This window comes from Seriola aureovittata, chromosome 12, assembly GCF_021018895.1.
Source record: "Seriola aureovittata isolate HTS-2021-v1 ecotype China chromosome 12, ASM2101889v1, whole genome shotgun sequence".
Classification (NCBI taxonomy): Eukaryota; Metazoa; Chordata; class Actinopteri; order Carangiformes; family Carangidae; genus Seriola; species Seriola aureovittata.
The window spans coordinates 11,576,751-11,598,438 of NC_079375.1; the positions used below are offsets into that span (position 1 = coordinate 11,576,751).

At 41.8% G+C, this 21,688-nt stretch overlaps 1 protein-coding gene across 5 annotated transcripts in view; it reads right to left on the reverse strand.

Moving 5' to 3' along the window:
- greb1l (GREB1 like retinoic acid receptor coactivator) overlaps positions 1-21,688 on the reverse strand; it is a 44,353-nt gene that overhangs the window by 16,049 nt on the left and 6,616 nt on the right. For 4 of the 5 annotated variants that reach the window (XM_056391964.1, XM_056391962.1, XM_056391963.1 and 1 more), the window contains exons 1-9: positions 9,798-10,505; positions 7,121-7,235; positions 4,013-4,172; positions 3,688-3,861; positions 3,354-3,530; positions 3,002-3,178; positions 2,766-2,888; positions 1,465-1,587; positions 37-174 (exon numbers count right to left, since the gene is read on the reverse strand). In XM_056391964.1, coding sequence (XP_056247939.1) covers positions 37-174; positions 1,465-1,587; positions 2,766-2,888; positions 3,002-3,178; positions 3,354-3,530; positions 3,688-3,861; positions 4,013-4,169 — 1,069 coding nt within the window. In that variant the 5' untranslated portion in view covers positions 4,170-4,172; positions 7,121-7,235; positions 9,798-10,505. Of the gene's footprint in view, positions 1-36; positions 175-1,464; positions 1,588-2,765; positions 2,889-3,001; positions 3,179-3,353; positions 3,531-3,687; positions 3,862-4,012; positions 4,173-7,120; positions 7,236-9,797; positions 10,506-21,688 lie in introns of those variants that run through there. The other variant, XM_056391961.1, reaches the window with a different exon arrangement.

Here is a 21,688-nt window from a genome sequence, read left to right on the forward strand (position 1 = left end):
TGAGTTGATTGTCAGAGAGAAAAGAGAAGGGCTGACCTGGACTGTCTCCTAAGTCAGCTGTGCGATACCCCTGACCCTGAGGCCCTAAGGAGACCTGGGAGGGGCTCAGTAAGGGAGGACGCCCATCAACACCCAGACCATTGGTCGGCCCGTTCACCCTCAGAGCTGTGGGTACTGCAAACACACACACAGATGCACACATTAAAACACTACACACAGTTAACACTGTACATTTAACCATGCACAGATTTAATTAATGTGGAAACATGACTAAGAGGCTGTGCATAGCTATGACCAAAATGCATACATCTTGCATACATCTTCACAATTACAATGCTAGCAAGCTGATGTTTAGGAGGTATGATGTTTACAATGGTCACCATCTTAGCTTAGAGTGTTAGCATGCCAACAACTGTCAATTAGCACTTCACACAAAGTACATCTGAGGCTGCAGTATTTAGTCATAAAACAAAGTTTTGGACAAATTCAAAATTTGACCTAATGGTGGTGCTAGAGGAAAATTCATTAAATCACAGCACTAATAAAGTTGTCTTCTCTGCGGATCATGACTATCTATAAGAAAATGTATGGCAATAGCAGTTACTGAGATATTTCAGTCAAAGTGATGGACCGACCCCCAGACAATCACCGCCATCCCTAGAGCCATGCCACCGATGTGGCTAAAACAATATTAGTGGCTAATACTTAAATAAAATGTACATCTAAAATATTGTCATAACTGTAATTGTCTGCAGGGACAGAGCAATACATAAAAATGAGTCAGTACTAACAGTGGCTTATTGATTTCCTATACATGATTGTCTATTGCCAATGACCAGATTGGACTTTTTCCAATCTCATATTCACTGTGTATGCAATACACCAAAACATTGATTGGTATGTGTAGCCTTTGCTTGTCAATATCACAACCTTGTAAAGGGGCTAATGGATAGCAAGGCCTTAAAAAGTCATTACAGCATTCCTTCTCCCAGTATTGATTGGTGTGTAAATACTGTATAAGAGGACACACACTCATGTGTTTGGGTGTACATGTTACATCCGTGTGTGTGTGTGTGTGTGTGTGTGTGTGTGTGTGTGAGTCTGAGCGGGCCATAGCAGAGGTTAATCTTGACTCCATAGTTAGCCTCAGCTCCATCTGCCTTATGTTGACCCATGTTAAAAAAACAGAAAAAAAGAAAAACACCTGTAGCTAAGCAACCCCCTTTCAACATAAGGGCAAGGCCATTGAGATATCACTCACATAAAGGCAAAGGCTTATCAGCAACTAAATCCTTGCAAATGCCAGTGTCAAAGCATGGATGCAGCTAGGAATGTGGGAGTGTGACTAAAATTTATGCAGTGTATGTCATTATGGTTTTTTTTTTTATATCATGCATTGTAATGCAGAATGAAATTAAATTGAAACCATGCAAAAGCTATTGGTGTGCTGAAAAAGAGCTTCACCTATTGGTAGAGTCTTGTTTCCAGGTGTGGAGGCCAGAGGTTTGAGGAAATTGCAGTCTCTGCTGAGGTCCTGACTCCCGAAAAACACAGAGGATGTTTGTGTCGTTCTCGTGGGTGGAGAATCTAAGAATGAAAACAGACGTGTAATATTATAAAATAAAACTCGTAAAACTCTTACCAACACTCCGTCTGGTGCATGGTGCTTGCTTGTGCACAGACTGGCTATGAATCTTCTGAATAGCTCAAAACCCTCCATTCCTCTGATTGGTCATTTTGTTGCCTTTGGACATCATGCTATGACCTCATGCTAGTATCAAACAAAGGTCAAATACTAACTCTTCTGCGTCTGTATCCTTTGTCCATTGCACAATACAAACAGACCATAACTCTGCTTTTCATCACTCATTTCAGGATAAACAGTCATTTGGCTCTGAGAGGTGCACGTTACGGTATCTAACCGCTTGGCTTCCTAAGCGAGTGTCAGTGACCTCACAGTGTACCTGAAGGTCGCAGTCAGGCGATTTTAGGCAAGAGTTATCCCAACAACCAGCCCCACAGCTCAGCTGTCTAACACATTAAAGTGTGAGATCTCTGCTGACAGGCAGCTTCCAGGTTCAGAACAAATCAATACCGTAAGCCCAGGAGCTTTTTTCAATCAAAGAGGGAGCAGGCAATGTGTGTTGTGACAGGTCAGAGAAGAACAACATCTCCTTGTGGAGAGGCAGAATCTCTCTTGCAGTCATGATGATCCAGGCTTATGTTACATTACACTCTTGTTGAAGTTGGCGTCACTTCTATATAGGCAACTCATATAAGGCAGTGCTTCAGCTAATTCTAATAACAATATATATTGTTTAGTTTTGATAAATAACAGAATAAATATAAAAGTATAATTGCAACAAAATGGGATGAAACCCAACCAACACAGCCCCCTGTTTGTCACCAACTGAATCATAAACAGCTAAATGGAGTGTTGTGGTTCAAGAGTCAGGCTGCGCTTACCTCATAAACTTCAGGGCTTAGCCAACACAACCTGTCTCTATGGCAACAACATAAGCCTGTCAGCATATACCCACAGATGCAATGAGCCTTTCCGGTGAAATACACAATATATATTTCAGATCGTCATTTGAGAGGGAATACAGGCAAAACATTTTGTGTAACATCAGATTATTCTGTAATAAATGCTCTATTTTGTTTTAGCTTGAATACAATTTAAATGTTTTTCTTCACATGAGTAACTTAATGTCAGCTTGACCTGGATCCTGCAATATTTGCGCCTGTGGTGTGTGCAGTCTCACCTGAGAGGGAAAAGGGAGAGGAGCTGTGTCCACTGGTGCCTCCGTTCTCTTTACTGCTGAGAGAGGAGGACGAGCTGGGTTTTGAAGTTGACGCGTTGCTGGTTAACTGACGGGTTTTACAGTCTGAGAAGGCAGAGAGAGGAATGAGAAAAGCTGGGACATACCGTATGGAAAAGCACATCGTCAGGGACCACATCTGTACACTGTAGGGCAAAAGTTTTTTTTTTTTTTATTACCTTTCCAACAAATGAGGGGTCCTTTGCACAGAGCACCCTGAGAATTCTTCACCAGGTAGTATTTTAAGTGCTTCTGCTTCTTGGGCTGGGTGGATAACTTCAGGTTGATGTGGTTTGAAAACTCAGTGAAGTATCTGAAACCTTTTTCACCACAGCCCACACAGTTTCCTGAAAAACCTGCAGGTAACGTAATAAAACCAAAATTACTGTGTGTTAGTTTACAAACTAAATTTCACATATCTATGGTCCAATCCAGTGTATGACCAGTACAAGCTAACAACAGAATATATTGATATACATGATAGCTGTCTGTCTGCTTCACTCCTATCTCAGACCATGGGAACAGACTGACCTAAAAGTGCATTTTTCCCATTCTCGTCAGGCAAAAAGCGGCGGTCCACGGCGCACACCAGAATGTGCTCGGGGACACTGGGGGACTTGGCACCCACTAGCTCGAAGCCTGCTGGGACTTCGATGGGCTCCGTTGCTATGGAGACCAGGCGGAGGTCTTTGCCGGCCTGACAGAACCCTGAGAGAAGAGGAAGAAGCAGATTTGGAAAAATAAAGATGCTGTTAATCTTAGCAACAAGCTTAATGGCTGTATTTTCTTCTTCGATGCTTTGTAGACATATAAACGTGCTGAGATTTTATAGGCTCAGTTAAGGCCTGTGGGTTTGGGAGGTTACCGTCCAGTGTGCAGCAGCCGTCTGGTGCAGGTGCCTGCAGGTAGGGAAGTGGAGGGCTGCTGCTGTCTGAGTCATCGTCCTCTTCCAGCTCCTCCAGATCGTTGGAGGAGTGGCCGTTCATGTGCTCGTGGCCTGGTGTCTCCCCGCCATGGAGGTCGGCCTTCGACTTTATGTCTGATGGAGATTTTAAATCATGTTATTTTCACTAGAGGTGGATTACAGTTGTGGGCAGCAATGTCTTCTACAAATTCAGCATTGATGTAAAGAAAAGAGAAATCTTGATAAAGCCCTATTGCAATTAAAAACCACGGGTCCAGGGTCCTACCTTCCATGTTACCAGGATATTGCTCCGGCTCTAGGTAGAGCTGTGTGAAGATGGGCTGTGGGTCTCCACTGCTCGAGCGTAGTGAAGCCTCAATTGAGTTATGGAGAACCTCTTCAAATCGAGCAGACTTCAGCTGCCCGGCGTATGAATTCCCCATTATCTGTGGAAGCACAGAGGAAAGATGCACAGTCACGATGACGTTAATCTCTGTTCATTGATTAGTTCCTTACAAAAGAATAGCAGGCTCGACAGACTGCGACTCAGCAACTGGTGTCTCGCACAAATATATTCACATTTTCAAATGAGCACAGCTGTATCTGTCTGAGGGGTCAGCCAGTGTTGGTCAGTGGCCGTCTATTAGAAACTCTGTATGAGCCTATTTATACTGTAGATGTCTCGAGAGGAAAGGACTTATAGTGCAGTCAGAAATTTAACCCCTTCAACTGTCGTAGCAGCAGTGCAACATCAGACTTATGTGTTTTGCATTATCAGCTGTGCTGTACATTTAGACCTGAAATATTCACGTTTTATACTTTATGAAAATGATTGAGAAGTTATGCTTGATCACAAAATGAAAATCTGTCCAATGTTAATGCAAGAAAAAACAAATTGAGTAGCCCCACTCCTTCTTGTGGTGTTGAAAGGGTTTGTTAATCAAACAATATACTTTTTTTTATTAAAAATGCTAAAATGTTGCTCATTTCAGCTTCTAAAAATGAAGATTTGCTGCTTCTCTTTGACTTATATCATAGTCAATTCAATATTTTAAAATTTTGGGCTGGTGCTTGAACAAAAGAGGAATTTTGAATACATTATCTTCGGTTCATGGAAACTGTGATAGGAATGTTTCACTATTTTCCAACATGTCATAGAACAGACGCAATAAAACAGGGAATGATCAGATTAATGAATAATGAGAAAAATCATTCACTGCAGCCCTTTAGTATGTTCTATATCTTTTGTCTTATTTCATAACAAACAATTACAACACATGTGCACACACACACGCACGCACGCACTCACACGCACGCACGCACATGCACACGCACACACACACACACGCACACACACACACACACACACGCACACACACACACACACACACACACACACACACACACACACACACACACACACACTTTCTCTATGTCAGACCAAACATAATGGCCAAGGCCAAAGGCTTTTTCCTATCTTTTTTTGGCTCTTTCTCCTTCTGTCTGTTGTGTCACTCTGCCTGCTCTGCCCCCGTGCCCCCTCCACCCTAGTGTCCACTCTGGGACATCTGCCGGGGTCGGCTGTGTGGGCCCGGGGTTGGCTGGCTCTCTGGTGGCAGGTGGCAGCTGGACAGAGGGCTAAGCATGTGGTCTCAAAAAAGAAAGCAAGAGAAAGGGACAGAGAGCAGGACGGGCAGAAAGCACTCCAAATGTGGTGAAAAAGCAGCACTGACCAATGGCTTCGCTTCATCATTGTGTCCATTCATCACATCAAGGCACTCCCTACTCAAACTCCCATTTTTTAGTTTGTCAAAACATGTCACCAGATCTGTTTTCAATATACCGAGCCAGCAATCAAGAGTGTCCAAACTGTGTGGGAGGAAAAGTTGAAAAAGAAAATAAAAAGGAGGTTTTGGCTGCTTCCCTGACACATAAGTTTAGCCTGAAATGCTTTTCATGTTTGTCCTTGGACTACTTTTGACTGGCGCAGACCAGTGTTGTGGTTCATGAACACTACAACAGCCAAGTGGAGGCCCAGGTTGCAGACTTCAGCTGTTTGGAGAAAGCTCAGACTTCCCATTCAGGCCTAACATAGATCATTCATAGCTGATGAAGCACTTACATGATCAGCTCACGTGTATCTATATTCTGTTATTGAATATTGATATATATGTTATAATATCAATATAACATCATATATTTATGTATGTTATAATGTAAATATTGTTGAAAAAGTAAAAATATAGTTCTCTTAAGTAACCATGTCTTTATTTATACATCATCTAAAGCAGGAACATGGAGGTAGGGGCTTGTTTGCACTAACCCAGTTTAAGAAAAAAAAAGGTTTTATTCTTTGCTGCAATAAAATCATTTCTATGTTTGTTGTACCGTGAATTAATATCGACTAGATGTGCAGTGTCTTTTATTTTATGACTGGTGGGGAGGGTGGGAATCAAGCTGGAGTTGCCTTTCTTCTCCCAGATCTCATTTTGTCCACGCCTGGACAGGTTCCAGACCCCGTGTTTACCTAACAACCTTCCTGGGGAGGAATATGACCAACCCAGACAAAAGACAAGATTAACAGTGCCTGACTGTGCTGTCAAGGAGATAAGCAGCTTAACAGAGTGAAGCTACAGTATTTCTTGCTTAACTGATGGAGGGAGGTGGCTGCATCGAGAAACAATGAGAAAAGGGGTTTAAAAAATAAAAAGAAAGAGAGGGACAGAGAGAGAGAGAGAGAGAGAGAGAGAGAGAGAAGGAGAATGAGTGCCTGAGGGCGTTTTTAAGCAGCCGCTGCCTGTTTCGATTGTGAAGTCAAAGGAGGCTCCGGAGGCCTGTTTGGCCGGCTGACCCTCAAGCCTCAGAGGACAGGTTTGTCATTAACCTCGTACAGGCCGGAGGTGAACACAGAGAATGACCTTTTATCACCTGCACGACTTAAAACAAAGCGTGACTGTGGCAAAGGTCGCCTAACGGATGTTTCTGGGGTGTGACTCCGGTGGTTGCTAAGGTCATCTGTAGTGGCAGAGGGCTATTTCAGGTGAGTCAGCGGCTGCAGTCTGCATGATAGATGAGTGGATTCTACCGCGGGAGAAGCAGTTTAATGTTCAAAGACTAATGGGCTAAAAGTGGAGTTTTCATGTCAGTGAGCGGTGCCGGCCTCTCAACCAGTCAGACGCTCAGTCAAGGCCATTCCTCATCTCCTGGGTGGCATCAACAGATTGCATGAATATGACCCCAGGTCACAATAAGCTAGACTAATCTCCACTCAGTGGATATGAGAGGACCGAGGCAAAGAAAATATGAGAACGCAAAACACTCTGATGTAACAGCTGAATTGACTGAGAGATAACACACGAGCGAGGAGTGCATTCAAAAACAAAAGGTGACTTACGTTGTCAGATCGTTCCCAGGCGTGAAGGGACTTGTTCACCTCTGCTACATGCTGGGTCACTACCACTCAACAGAAACGTTCGGCAAAGACTGAATTTCACTCAGGGCTTCGGGACCTGGGGGAGAGCAGTGAGATATCTGATTAGTTCACAGACTGTCACTGTCAATGAAACAGTGAGACACAAATTTAAAGCATAAAAATTTAGGGCTAAAATCCAAACAATTCTCATTTATTGAAAAGACACTGACAGATTAAAGCAGATTGCTGAAGTATATCTCAAATTAATTACAATTTATCCTGGAAAATTCTTGAAAGGGCATTTTTTTTCTAAGTTTCAACACATAGGTGAAATAATTGTGACAATTGGCAGTTTCAGTTTTCACATCAAGAACATATGATTGTGTGACTACGTAATGTAAACAACAGTTTTTTTTTGCAAGATAAAAAACAATGTTGCGGTAAAGCACCATTGAAAAAAGAATGCAAGAGATAATCTGGTACTACAGGTCACCACAGTCCAAAGAAAATGCCCATTCACAAAATGAATAGGTGCTCTTATGGCCACTCAAACACAAAATGCGGCTCAAACCGTGACATATGTACTCACTATCAGGAGGCTAAAAGGGTGTTATTTGATACCACGGGCCCTGGGGCTATTTTCATGAAACACAATTGGGTGTTTTAGTTTGTAGCTGCACTCACACACACACACGCAAACACACGCAAACACATGCAAACACACACAAACACACACACACACACACACACACACACACACACACACACACACACACAGTCACTCTCTGAATGGATTTGCCAGTTACTTTGACCCTTTGACAAAGTATTGTTTAGCCACTCAGGCTCTGATATAACGGAACTAAAGTTCCCTCTGAAACATTGACTGTCACAATCTACCCAGTCATCACTTCTGACCGTGTGCTGCTATTCTGTAAGAGGGAGGCCGGTCTGGGGTCCAAGTCCTTCAAATAGCAAGTGTACACAAGCTGGTTCAACTTGCATTTACTGACTGGAACTTATTTTGTGAATGATTAGCCAGCTAGATACAGCTAATCAAACTTAAGAGTAAAAAAAAACGTCAATACGTCAGACAGAAACCTATGCTGCTCTGCCTCCGGGGGGGGGGGGGGGGCAACTGAATTCCTTACTCCAAATAAATATATATATGTGTGTCAGAAATCGACTTAGCATTGATCATATGAAATCTGCTTTCCCAGCTTATGCAAGTTCATGCTTTGCCTTCCACTGGATGTTCTCACAAAAGCTATGAATCTCAACATAAGCTTCCACACTCATTTCACAGGGAGCAGAGTCTTGAAATATTTTGATGCTTATCTAGTTCTGAAAGGTAGACGACACAGAGGGAGACGCAGATGGCTCCTGAGATGAAGACGAAGGTGCCGTAAATCTAGACACTGACGAAAGCCCAGCCCGAGGCGCTTAATAAGGTCCTGGTTTTCGAGTAATGACATTTGAGGGAATGTTCAGGTTGACGGGCTGCTGTAGTTTTCAATGGATTCAAGGCGATGGTTAAAGATAAATGCATTTCTCGCATACACACTTTAATGCAAGTGCGACTACATGTACATATATATATATATATATATATATATATGGTACAAAAAAAGGATTTCTTTCTTTATATATTTAATATCTATTTTTTCATTATTCCATGACCTTTCTTAAAATACTGTCTTGTGTACCTCCATCTGTGTTATCTGTAGTAGTATGATTGCTTAGATTTCACATTGGGAACTGTGATCAACAATGATCTGAAATAACAAAACTATTCCAATGTAAAATATGGCAATAATAGCAATTCCAAAAGCACACATTGGAGTAAGTAAGTAACACTTACTGAAGCATAAATGTTTATATTCTCTTACATTGTCTGGAATTGGTTTGGTCACAGTTTTGGTTTGCTTGGATTAGAGTGATTTAAAAGTCTGACTTATATCACATGCTAATATAACCTCAAGATGATAATTAACATTTATCCAAACCCTGCCTTTTTCTTTCTCTCTCATCCCTTTGTTTCTCCCTCAGCTGCATAATAACATTACAGTGTTTACAACAGAGGGAGAGAGGTAAGATTAAACTTAGGTCCCATCTTCACTCGGTTCGATCACATTCTGAATCGGTAGACGCTCCGTGTCAAAGTCAAAAATATTCTACAGTTAATACTGTCCACACAGATAAACTTGACACTTCATCATTGTTTTAAATAAGCTAATTAAGAAGCTACAGGTAAATAAACCTGAGTTTATCCAGGATTTACTTAAATTAAAATTAGCTATTGAATTTTTTTTTTTTTTTTTTTCCAGTTCTAAACTTGACAGCAGATAAGATGTTAATGGGAATTTGGATAAATATCTCAGTCGTTTTCACTTCATTGTTATGCTTCAGCATGTAGAAGTCCATACCAATAGGTGAAATGCGGGAAAGAGCTCAGCACACTCTTAACATTAGAAAAGCTGTGGTAAAGAGACACTGCCCATCAGACATGAGAGAAAGGGGGATGGGGGTAAGAAATGAGTAAAGAAAAGACAAACATGCCTCCATGTTCTCTAAATTAGGTGCTAAAAGCCCATCTCATTAATGCCACATCAGGGCCCCATGTGACACACAGCAAGCAGTTTAAAAAAAGCTTCTCCTGTACCTTCCATGACTCCTCGACCAGCGGGTGAACCCTTAAAATCCAAATCAAATGCAGTTAATCCCAAATGTGAAGGCAGCTTTTTTTTTTTTGTTTTTTTTTTAAATACAGTCCATGTTAGATAATAAATCCTTTTGGGAAGAATTTGTTGATATCCAAGCAGCATATGGAGTTTCACTCTCCTCTGGTAGTTCTCAGGTCACCTTTGTCATGATCCTGTATAGAATGAAATGGGAATCCCACTCTTTCCCTCAGTACAGCAGAAACCCTCCCTCTCTCAGTCACATGCAAACAAACTTACACACACACATACACACAGACCCCTCCCCCAAGTCCCCTATGCCCTCCTCTGTCCTGTGCCATTTGCCAAGGAGGGAGGGAATCCACCGGGGGCTCATTCATCTTGGCCCTGCTGACCCCCTGTGGTGACAGATGCTCTTGGAGGCCTGTGGGGGGAAACAAAGAAGGGGAGCCGCATCTCCCCACTGCCACACGGCCACGGCGCCCTGCCACGCGTGACCCCCAGCACGCCGACACATCTGCCGTGGGCACTGTGTCTTGTGGAGGTATTCGAGAAAAGGAGGAAATCTTTAAATCTAACTTTCACTCTCACACTTGAGCTCAGTTCAGTCTCTCGCTGCCACACCCGACTTTTTTTTATTGGGGGCCAATTCAGAGACAGGAGAATCCGTCTTAGGTCAGCTTGAGCATTTTGTCTTCGTAGCCTTGCCCGGGATTGACCCCACACTGGGGTTTTACTCCCGCTATAAATACCACAGGCTCATCTGGTCAAAATAAATAAACGGAAATGCACCACAAATCAACAGGCGCTGGCAGATGTTGAGAATTATTTGTCATTATAGCTCAATGATCAGCCGTAGTACCTTATCACGATGTTTCCAAGAGGAGAGGGAGCTCATTTTGAGGAAATACCCAAGGAGTTCAGGACTGATGATATTGTACTGTATGTAGGTGAGTGAGTGAGTGAAGTCAGATATGTGTCACATCACCACTGGGAAACATACACATCTACAACAGTTGAGTAAAACATTAAATTTACTTGGGACTACATCGAAATGTAGGAAATCACTTTTTTCCTGTGAGTCAAGTTTCCTCACAGGCTGCCAAATTCTTCAGTTGAAAGGTTTCAATGTCAGTGATTACATTTGCAAAATATAGTTTAAAAAAAAAAAAAAAAAAAAAATCTTTTTCTATTCAGGTTTGCTAAAATGTTGGACTATCTCCTGGCACTGAATGAGAAACACAACTAGCTGTCAGATAGTCAAGTCTAACTGTACTGCCAGGATCTTATTTTGTTTTTAGAACAAATCATTCATTCTTCTTCATGTAAAAAAAAAGAAAAAAAAAAAAAGAAGTTATCTATCTATTGTACAGCACCCTTAAGCTTCTGTGTTTGTTTTCCTGACAACTAATTAATGTCAAGTAAAGTCAGCAAGAATTTGTCAGGTAAATATTAAGGTCTAAGTAAACTCACATCTACTTGATAACAGGGTAGATGCACTCAACACTCAAGTCTCTCCTTATTGCCAATATTTCCCTGCAAATAAGTTGATTAAATTCATTAAGGCAGATGAGAGCAATAAAAACCTAGAATTGTCTACAAATTGGGTTTTGGTTTTCACTGAAAATACTCAGTGAAAACACAAAGTAATAATGGTAAGTAATGTCCGAAATAAGCTCTGGAATCACTTCTGTTGTTGTAAACGCTCACTTATTACCAACATCTCCTTTTACTGGCCCAGGTGTCTTTCTTCACTGAGCCGTGTGACTGATGTTCCAGTTCATTACCACAGACACAGTCAACAGTTGTTTTAATCAGGTTGTGTGCAGCTCTTCTCACCTCCTCTCCAATGGTTATATTAGGGCGCAGTCAGTGTGAGGGCTGCTGTAAACCACCACATGAGCCAATCAGGGCTCCCATTAGTCCTTACGGGGCTTTCATGCGCTCATTTCTCTCAATCAGCCACATTTGTCTAAACATTGGGCTTGAGTTTGACTGTGAAATTTGTCCAGCTATTGCTGACTCGGACCACACATGGTACATATTAGCTAGTCTCAAGCAGTGCATCGGATTACATTGGACAGTTTAATATTGTTAATTAACTGTTCGCTATCAGGTGTAGCAAAAGTGAAATCTTTACAGCGATCCATCTGATGCCAGCGCAGCCAGAAGTTCAACTGGGGGAAAAGAGCTGTCAGTGTGATTTATGTCTAAGCCCCTGACTTTGACATGGCCAGTCTTAAATAGCCCATTTAAAACGGAGATAATGAGTAAACCCGGCATTTTCTTTGGCCTCAAAAGACACTGTGCAAAAAACAAAAGAGTGTGGATTGAATGGTTGCCCGCCCCTGAGCCCATCTTTCACCGCTGCATTGAGCTCCTGCTAAAATCCCTGACAAAGGGGAAGTATCCCTGCCACTGCCACCTGAGGAAAGACAAGTCACATGATCAGCTATGGGGGGGGGGGGGGTCCAGGGAGAGAGAGAGAGAGACTGAGAGAGAGAGTGGGGGGTTCTTCCTCTCTTAGGATTCCCAGAGGAACGCCACAGCTTTGTCTTAGCTGACTCAGCAGCTGCCCAACACATGATGGTTGTTTGGAGCAGCTTGGAGCGAGCTCCAGGAGAATCATCTACCAAAAACTTGCAACTGCTACTGTTCTTACATTATTGAACCATCCTAATCAACCTATCTAACCCAGCACATGAGAATGGCTTCCATTTATTGCATAACAAGGCGGGCTGAGGGTCTTTCACTGCTGGAGAAATGAAAAGTCATCTGCAGATGAGGTTCGACCGACAAATTGAGAGATGAGAGGCGAGTATCGGGTGAGGAGGAAGTGCAACGGCCATGGTGCTAATTAGCACGTCTGACTCTTATAATAAGAAAACAATCCCGCAGTGTAACTGTCAAAAAACCAAACAAGAAAACAACATAGCTACCATGTGAAAATTCCCGCAAGAGAATTCCCTTTTCTGCTCGCTTCATATGGGCTACCTGACGCCAAGGGTGTGAGGACTCACACTGTTGTTTACTATCCGGGTGGCAGTCCACAGCTCTAATTTCCTTATAAAAGCCCCACAACCTTCTTCGAAACCATCCTCCCCCTCTCCTCGGGACTACCTGCTGGGCCCTGAAGTGCAAATCGGTGCTAGTGAGGATAGCAGATGAGCTAAGGTCATTCATGGCTTTCCAGTAGGCCACACAAACAAAGGCAAACATTCCAGCTGAATGCCATTGCTGAAGTCGGCAGCAACAGAGAGAAAGAGAGGGATAAGGAGACAGAGCAGGGCTCAGTGGAGATAATAGCCTGAGGGTGTGTGTGTGTGTGTGAATCCACGTGCATGTGTGTGTGTGTGTGTGTGTGTGTGTGTGTGTGTCTGTGTGTTTGTGTGTGTGTGTGTGTGTGTTCGAGGGGATTATCTGTGGAACTATAAAGTGGGGTGAACCAAGGTTTAAGGCCTGGTGTGACCATAGGGAACGGGGGCAGGGCCCAGGGCCTGAGGAGGGGCGGACAAAAGGAGCATTTGGGCAGATGAAGAAGCCATCATCATTAAGCCACTGGAAGTTTACTGTCCAGTTATAAAACTCATTTCAAAATTAGGGGCTAGGGGGTGCGTGTGAAAGGGCAGCAGGGCTGGGAAGGCCTGTCGGGCTGGAGGTTGGTGTAGCGACTCATGAGGAACTGTAGAGCTAATCCATTAGGGGACAAGCAGCCTTTGTGTTAACACTAGGTTGATTGGAGTGGTGACCTTGCCACACACTTTGGCCCAGCGGATGAGTTTAAGGGCAAGGCATTTAACCTTAAAATAAATCTAAGCCACGGACAAAGGCCAGCAACATTTAATGGCAAGGGCCCACTGAACAGATGACTGATGCAGCACAAACGAAAAACAAACCTTGTTAAAAGCAGCCAAGTCCTGGATGACACAGAAGGCTCTACCTACATGTTCACAACAAAATTACAAATATCATAACTAATATTTCATCTTATTGCTTGAAAAATATTTCTAAATATGTAGCCTCGAGATGTAACAATTAGCCAATTAATAGATTAGTCAATCAAATTCTAATTTATCATCAACTATTTTAAGAATCAATTATTTATTGAAGTCATTTTTTAAGCTTCATAACTCGAAGTATTTGCTGTTTTTTTTTTTTTTTTTAAAGCTGTTTATGATAATAAATGGAATATCCCTAGATTTGATTTGTGTGATTTATGTTGTATGGTACGTTTTGATCAGTATGCGTATGGTTAAAGTAGCAATCTCGAAGATCTCTGCTTCGTTATCTTTGGGAACACCTACAAGGTGAGTGCAGGTTTGTTTTTGAACCACACGTTATTAACTTTCTGTTAGTGACTCGTCTTCCTTGTGGTTTAGCGGATGGGTTACACTAGACACCCAGTTTGTAAAAATGTAAAATGCAGCGACTTCTATATAATTTCACCAGTGGGTCACAGGCTCAATCACCATTGTGTTACCTCAATATAGTGACTTGTTTAAATGAAAGTCTTCAAGATTGCCACATTAAATATTTTCATGTATTTTTACATAGGCAGTCTCATCTCACTGATTCTGATCCATTTTGACATTCAGTTCCATTAAGGACAAACAGATGGATGACGTGGCTGACCTCCATGCCACACGAACAATTTTGTGATCATGTGGTACACGCAGTAGACAGATACCGGAGAGATGAGAGAGAGAGCATGATAAAAACATCCAGAGAAAGGTTGCTAAACTGCAACTGGGTTGAGCTGCAAGTGAAAGAGTAGGCAAACCCACCACAAAACCAACAGAGGGGCGACATGGGGGTCAAATTTATGATTTCAGATAAACCTCGAAGATTAAAGCGGCAGTTCACTCCAGATGACGAAGTAGAGTTAGATGCGATAGGACTGCCAGCAGGAATCCCTGGTGAACTTAAAGCACAAAATGAGTTGACATCAGGATTAGAGTCCATATTGCCCTGGATCAATCAACAAAAATGTAGCCTGGATAAATTATATCTACAATAACCAACTGAGATATATCAACTACTAGGGGAATGCTGGTGGGGGAGGTAGCCTGTCTGTGGATTGGTTGGACCAAAAGTTAGGAAAATGGGGAGCCGCTTTGGCAAAGGCAGCCATGAGTGCTGTCATAGTCCTAATTTTGATTTCTTTTCTGGCATGTTGCATCGTTCCTATGCTGAGGAGACAGTGCCTGCAAGCCATGGACAAACGAACGGACATGATGATGAGCCTGCAGGGAGCTCAGATGATAAATGTGCTGGCAAATGGACAACTTTGGTACCTGTTGATGGACTCAATGGACTGAACTTTAACACATCACACAGAATTATGCATATGTAATCACCAATGTTCTTTAACCAGCAGTGTACTCGAATAATGCTTACATAATGATTAATACTTACATGATTTGCATACATGCGCACTTATAGGTCTACATACATATATAAATGCATTCATGTAACCAGTAAGAACTAGAAGAACTATTGGGTAATCAATGTTTTCGTTGTCTGAGCAATAGCCAGGTTAACTCGTTATCTATTGTATATGTGCTGTGTTGACTGTGCATGGTTCAAGGTGTGACTTGTGAAGTCGGTCGCCTGTGGGGAAAGGGGCCATGGGAGAATTTTCCTAATGCAGGTTTTTTGCTCCCATACATCTTTGAACATGCAAACTGTCCCATGTACTCTAATTGCATTATAGTGAAAGATACTATTATCACAGTAGTGTTACAGTCATAACTATATCCAGAATATCATATAGTTTCACTGTCACCATTTTTGCAATGTAATGTTATCCATCATTCATATTTCACACGTAGTTTAAATCACGATAGTGATTTCAGGGGGAATATGTAGGAGCGTGAGAGCCAGAATATGGTTTCGCAGCCAACAGAGTGGGCCAAGACACTTTGACTGTTTGGGAAAAACATGGAAAATAGGAGATTGGGAAATAGGAATAAACATAATGTCGAGGCACATTGCCAATGAGAGCACAGTGACCTGGATGCGCGCCAGGAGAAAACATAGTTGGTTAATAGTTAGGCAAGAGTAGTACGACGAAGCCAAAATGATTGGAAAACAGGATGCACATACACACACATAGCCATCTGAGGTATAAAAGAATTTCACGTTCTGTGTTTGGTTGTTGTTGTCTCCGTCTATGGCTGCGAGTAGGGCCGCTGTGAATAAAGAGACTCCCCGCTCTGACACCTGTGTCTCGACTGTCTGATTCCTTTTTCTCCCAATCTCCTATTTTCCATGTTTTTCCCAAACAGTCAAAGTGTCTTGGCCCACTCTGTTGGCCGCCAAACCATATTCTGGCTCTCACGCTCCTACAGTTAAAACAATGGCTTCCCAACAGTTTCTCACAAGACTGTTTAAAACAATGCAACTGAACATGACTAGTAACAAAAGGTTTTGGTGTCATTACGATATTGTTAATGGATGTTATACTAATGAACAACACACAATTTCGTCCTTTGCAAAGTTAAATATGATAATACTAATATAATAATACTTTGCGCTTCTCAGCCATGAATCATAAGATCCATAATTTCAATTTACAGCAATTAAAAAGATCAAATAGCATCATCACTTGCCAGAAATGCCAGGTCTTTGATAATGTGACGAGCATTCAGTGGGATCTGCTCCCACGGCTGTTGCCCCTGATAGAATAAGTGAATGAAAGTGAAGGACGAGGGAGTTTACAATGCTGTTCATGACTGTGTAATAAAACGGAAGGCCTGTCAGTCAACCCAATCTGCATTTTACAACGCTGCTGGGTTGAACACCAGTTCACCCTAAGTCATAACAACAGGGAGAGACACAGGACCCTAATGCATTTATGGACTTATTCAGGGAAGCCATATTGAATAAGACAACAATGAGTTCTATTTCATACTGTAAAGCTGTCACTGGCAGCGGTCAAACTCTGGTCAATGGTAAAGGGCAAGAGGAGGGAAGGAGTAAAAACAAAGAACAAAAAACAAAAAAAACATGAGCAGTTACAAGATTCACTAAAAGTTTATATTTTTATCCTGCAACAGCAAAAATCATTCCTGACCTTTTAAGTAAAAATGCTTAAAAGTAATTTGGGAAAAATTAAATATTATACAGAAATTAAACCACTTATATTTACCAGTTCTTTAACTGCATCCTACTCTCGTAGACAGAAAACAATCCTCCACCATCACCATGGCTTCCTCCAACATCTGGTCCACACCTAATGGCTCATCCCAGAGTATATCTTTGATGATGGTTGACCAGGCCTTGTCCTGGCCATAAATGGTTGTTTAGACAGCCCTATTTGTTATGGGGTGTAAAAGGTGAGCCATGGAGAGGGCCAGCACTATCAAAACATTGGCTCTTATCAGATGACACAGCTAGCAAAGGGGTCAGGTTCTGCTGCCAGGAGCCGTCCTGAGCTCTACATCACGTCAGTCAAACTGAGGTGGGATCTCACGTGACACCAATGATGAGATGATGACCGTGTTCTATCATCTTTTAAAAACTGAAAAGTAAATACATAAGCATCACTTGGTATTCTTTGACTTGTAGAGTGGTGACAATACACCTGAGTTTTGCCACCAATACCGACACATACAGTATGTGTGACAAAACACCCTCAACTAATGATCCACTCACTGGATTTTTCTGTATTAGCCTTTTTGTGTGTATTTAAAGGTCTCAAATAGCAAATGGAACTGGCTCAACTATCATCATAAGTCAGAAACACATCAATCCCATGATTACAACAAATCAACTTAGTACTAATTATTGGGAAAACTCAAATCAAGTAAAATATTAATTAACCCTTCATTTATTACTGGAAATGTTGTCTCTGTATGTGTTGAACTGTATGCTTGCATGTAGACAAGAAGTTGGAAAAAGAATTTCCCTTGTAAAAAATATAGTGTAAAATGACCAAAATTATTCTTCAAATTAGGGATAGATATTGAATTGATTGTGAATCTGAACGGCTTAATGCCAGATTGGGGTGTGAGATGGTTCTTGATAGTCTTTTGGTGCTTCAAAAGCAGTGAGATCAGATTTGAGGTTAGACAATTAATCATCAATTATCTCGATAATCAATACATATTTTAGAATCCTTTTCACGACAATCGTTCCGGCTTCTCCACTGTTGAGCGTGTGCTGCTTTTCTTTGTCTTATGTAACAGTCAACTGAACATAGTTGCTGACAGGACAAAAAAAGACAATGGAAGATGTCACACTCTGAAATTTTTCATTATTTTAAAGGCGGTTAATGAACTAATTGAGAAAATGATTAGCACATTAATGTATCGTTAGATGCAGCCCTATCTGCTCTACTCATTATAAATATTGACGGCAAGATGAAGATAAAGAAACCTTGTGTCTGAGTCTAAAGATCTTCACATTTTAGTGATTAACTAAAGGTATATAGATAAAAGGCACCGATACAATAGACAGGCGAGCCACTCAACCTTCCTCCCTGAAAAGTTCACACCACTGACACACTAACTTAATTTAGCCATGCAGATGTACTGAGTGCCCATGGAGAGGACATAAGAAAGAGGTCTGTTGTGTTTATCAGGCATCCAGAGAGAGACCCACTTTTCACAATAGGACCTCTCCTTTCTTTTCCCCCCTGAAAAAAAGTCTCAGCCACCTTGAATCCATTTGAGTGACACCGTGACAAAGAGGCTTCTTAATGTCCTGACGAAGGAGCCTCCTCTCCTTTCTCTCTAAACTTCCTTACCGGGCGATCAGCTGTATCCATTATGCCCCTCTTCCTGACCTCAGGCGGCACTGCTGCATCAACAGCGCCCCACCCCCGTTTACCCCTCTCCCTCTCTTGCCACAGCTCCTCCATTACCTCCCACCCTCCCGATTAATAAGCACCAGGTTGCCCTCGGTGACGGGACTCACACTTAAATCTCATCAGTCCTCCTTACTTTAGCAAGAGCCACGGCATCAGCAGGACTCTTTTTGTCTTAACGGGACAATGGAAGCAGGGCCATCCTTTGTTGAGGGCTTGACCTCACACACAAACCTTGCTGATGAGAAAAAGTGACAGTAAACCTATTCAGCACTGGTGCCACTTCATCCTGCATTGATCCCCCTGCGAGATATAGATAGTTTACCAACTGGCAGATGTGACAGCTAAGACAGGGAGTTTTGGAAAATATGGTGTAAAATTCTGGTTAATAAGAAACTCAGGTGCACGCTGATATGAAATTTCGAATGAAAAGATGCAAAAAAATCTATTTCAAACGTGTTCCTTTCTTCTATCCAGCCATGTTCCACAATTTAACCTATGTGGTGCAGCTGATTGATAAAAGGGCCATTTAGAAGCAAATTTTAAGATGTTCTCTCTTCGAGATGGACCCACCAAAACATGGCTTTCTTTCATTTAACAGTGATACTTATCAAAAATAAACACAGAGAAAATTTGGCCACAGTAGATTTCATTGTAACCCTGATTTAATACAGGGCAGCATTCTCCATTCACTCCGATTTGTGGATTATAAATCACAGTTTCTCTTTAACGAACATCAGTTTGGCAGGACAGTAAACACCCCAACTTTACTCTCTCTCCCAGTTTTGCTGTTACACCCATTACTGTAATACATACAACTGTAAAGCAACAGCAGAACTACATTTACCCCGAGGCAATCGGTAGAAACAGCTAGCCTGGCTTTGGTAACATATTCCACCTACAAGCATCATCGTAAAAAGCTCATTAAATAACTCTATATATGTCCTTTGCTTAATCTGTAAGAAATTTGAAGTGAAAAAAATGAAAAAGTTCACCATTTTAAGGGCAGCTGTGTTTTTCCTATACAGTACTTATACAGAGCCCGAGTGGACTACCACACTACAAGCACAGCCGAGTGTTGCTTGAGCATTCCTGACTTGGCCCTGCTACTCTTATCATAGTGAACAAAGAGAGAGAGAGAGAGGCGAAGAGAATCTTTGTAGATAAATACTGTATGTCCTCAAGTATTTAGTATTTTTCTTCTTAAAGACGGGAGCTGAGATTGAAGGTTCGCTGCAGTCAGGAAAACATTAGACGAAACAGCCAACGTACAGACAAATGACAAATGAAAGGAAAATCTGATATTAAGTGTCTTAGCAACATGTTGAACCACCACTGGCCAGAAAAGCTTCAATGCTCCTTGGCATTAGGTCAAGGATATCAACTTATTTAGTGTTTTTCACATGTTGATACAAACTCCCCCTCTATTCAGTCGGGTTGAGATGTATTGACTGGATCATAAAGCCAAAGCATATCATTCACATCACTGTTATCCAACCATTCAGTCATCACCTCATCACCTGTGTGGAGGCACCGTCCTCACAGCTCAGCATAAACTGAAATAGAAAAAATGTCTAGCTACAAAACAGGTTGGTATGGTTACACGTGAGTTAATGTGATTAAAAAAAAGCAATTCCTTGTTTTAATGCTAATTGATTTCATCAGCAAGTCAATACACAGATCTACTTAGAAAATCAATGAAGAATTCTACCAATACTTTTCTATTTACTGCCTGTACTTTCCAATTGTTCTTGAATTGTACGTGCACAAGCAGAGAGATTGAGAGAGAATGAAGAGAGATTGAGATTGAGAGAGAGAGAGAGAGAGAGAGAGAGAGACACACACACTCAAAGAGAGAGAGAGAGAGAGAGAATGACCTCCCCTGCCACAGAGGAACGTTGAGTCCTCGGAGCAGAGGGCTGGGTCTTGGTCACCGTAGCCTTGGACAAGCTGTGACAGCCTATGGCAAAGCCTTCTGCTACAGGCAACCCTCTCCCCCACGAACCCTGGCAACGTCAACACACAGTGACCTTGTGATTCAATTTGTGGAGGGAGGGAGAGTGACAGAGGGTGAATTGTTGGTTTGGGATAGTGTTTGTGTATCTGTGAGTGAGTGCGCGCGTGTGTGTGTGTGTGTGGGTCTGTGAGTGGGCAGGGAGATTTGGGACAATATATGTGTGCAAAGGCGAACGATGCTGCTGTGGAAATCTGGCTACAAGCCTAAGTGTTTCCAGCTGTTGTTAGCACACGTCCTGCAATTCACAGCAACAATACAGAACACACAATACTGCAGGATGCTTCCAACTTTTTGTGGAAACAAAAAAAGTGGATGAGTAAGATGCATATATAAAACTACAATAGATTTGGGTTGCAACTAATGATTTTTATCTGATCTATTGATTTTTATGATTAATCGATAAAACGGTTAGTCTATAAAATGTCAAATAAAAAACATTGAAAAATCTCTGACCCACAGTCCAAAACCAAAAGACAACAGAGAAAAACAGTGAATCCTAACATTAGAAAAAGCTAAGCTAAGCTCATTTAGTCATCGACTAATGTGTGACAAGTCTAAAATTTGCCAAAGCTGACATAATTTATTGTATTTGATTATGTTTTGCACAAATATATAATTTTGCCTGTGCACTGTCAGTGAACCACTACAGTTGCCTCAGGGATATTAGATGCGGCATATAATCAAAAGCAGAGCACTTGTGAAAATGTGAAGTGGGCCTGTTGCAGCTGGCACAGAACAAAAAATGCAATCAAAGTATAATAATGAATGTAGATGATCACTGTCATGTGCATAAAAAAAAAAGAAAAAAGAATCTGGCACTTGTAGCAAAAGGCCAGGACAATGAAAAGCAAACTAAAAACCATTAACTTCCCTCCAGACTATTGTGCAATGATCCATCCCATGGCACAGCACATACTGTACTCTTTAAAAAGAACATGTAAGCTGCAAACAGTAATTTCTGGCCGCAGGTACTGTTCCACTGGGATTGGCATCTATGCACAGAGGGGGGTGGGGGTGGGGGTGGGGGGTACGGCGGTACACCCTGT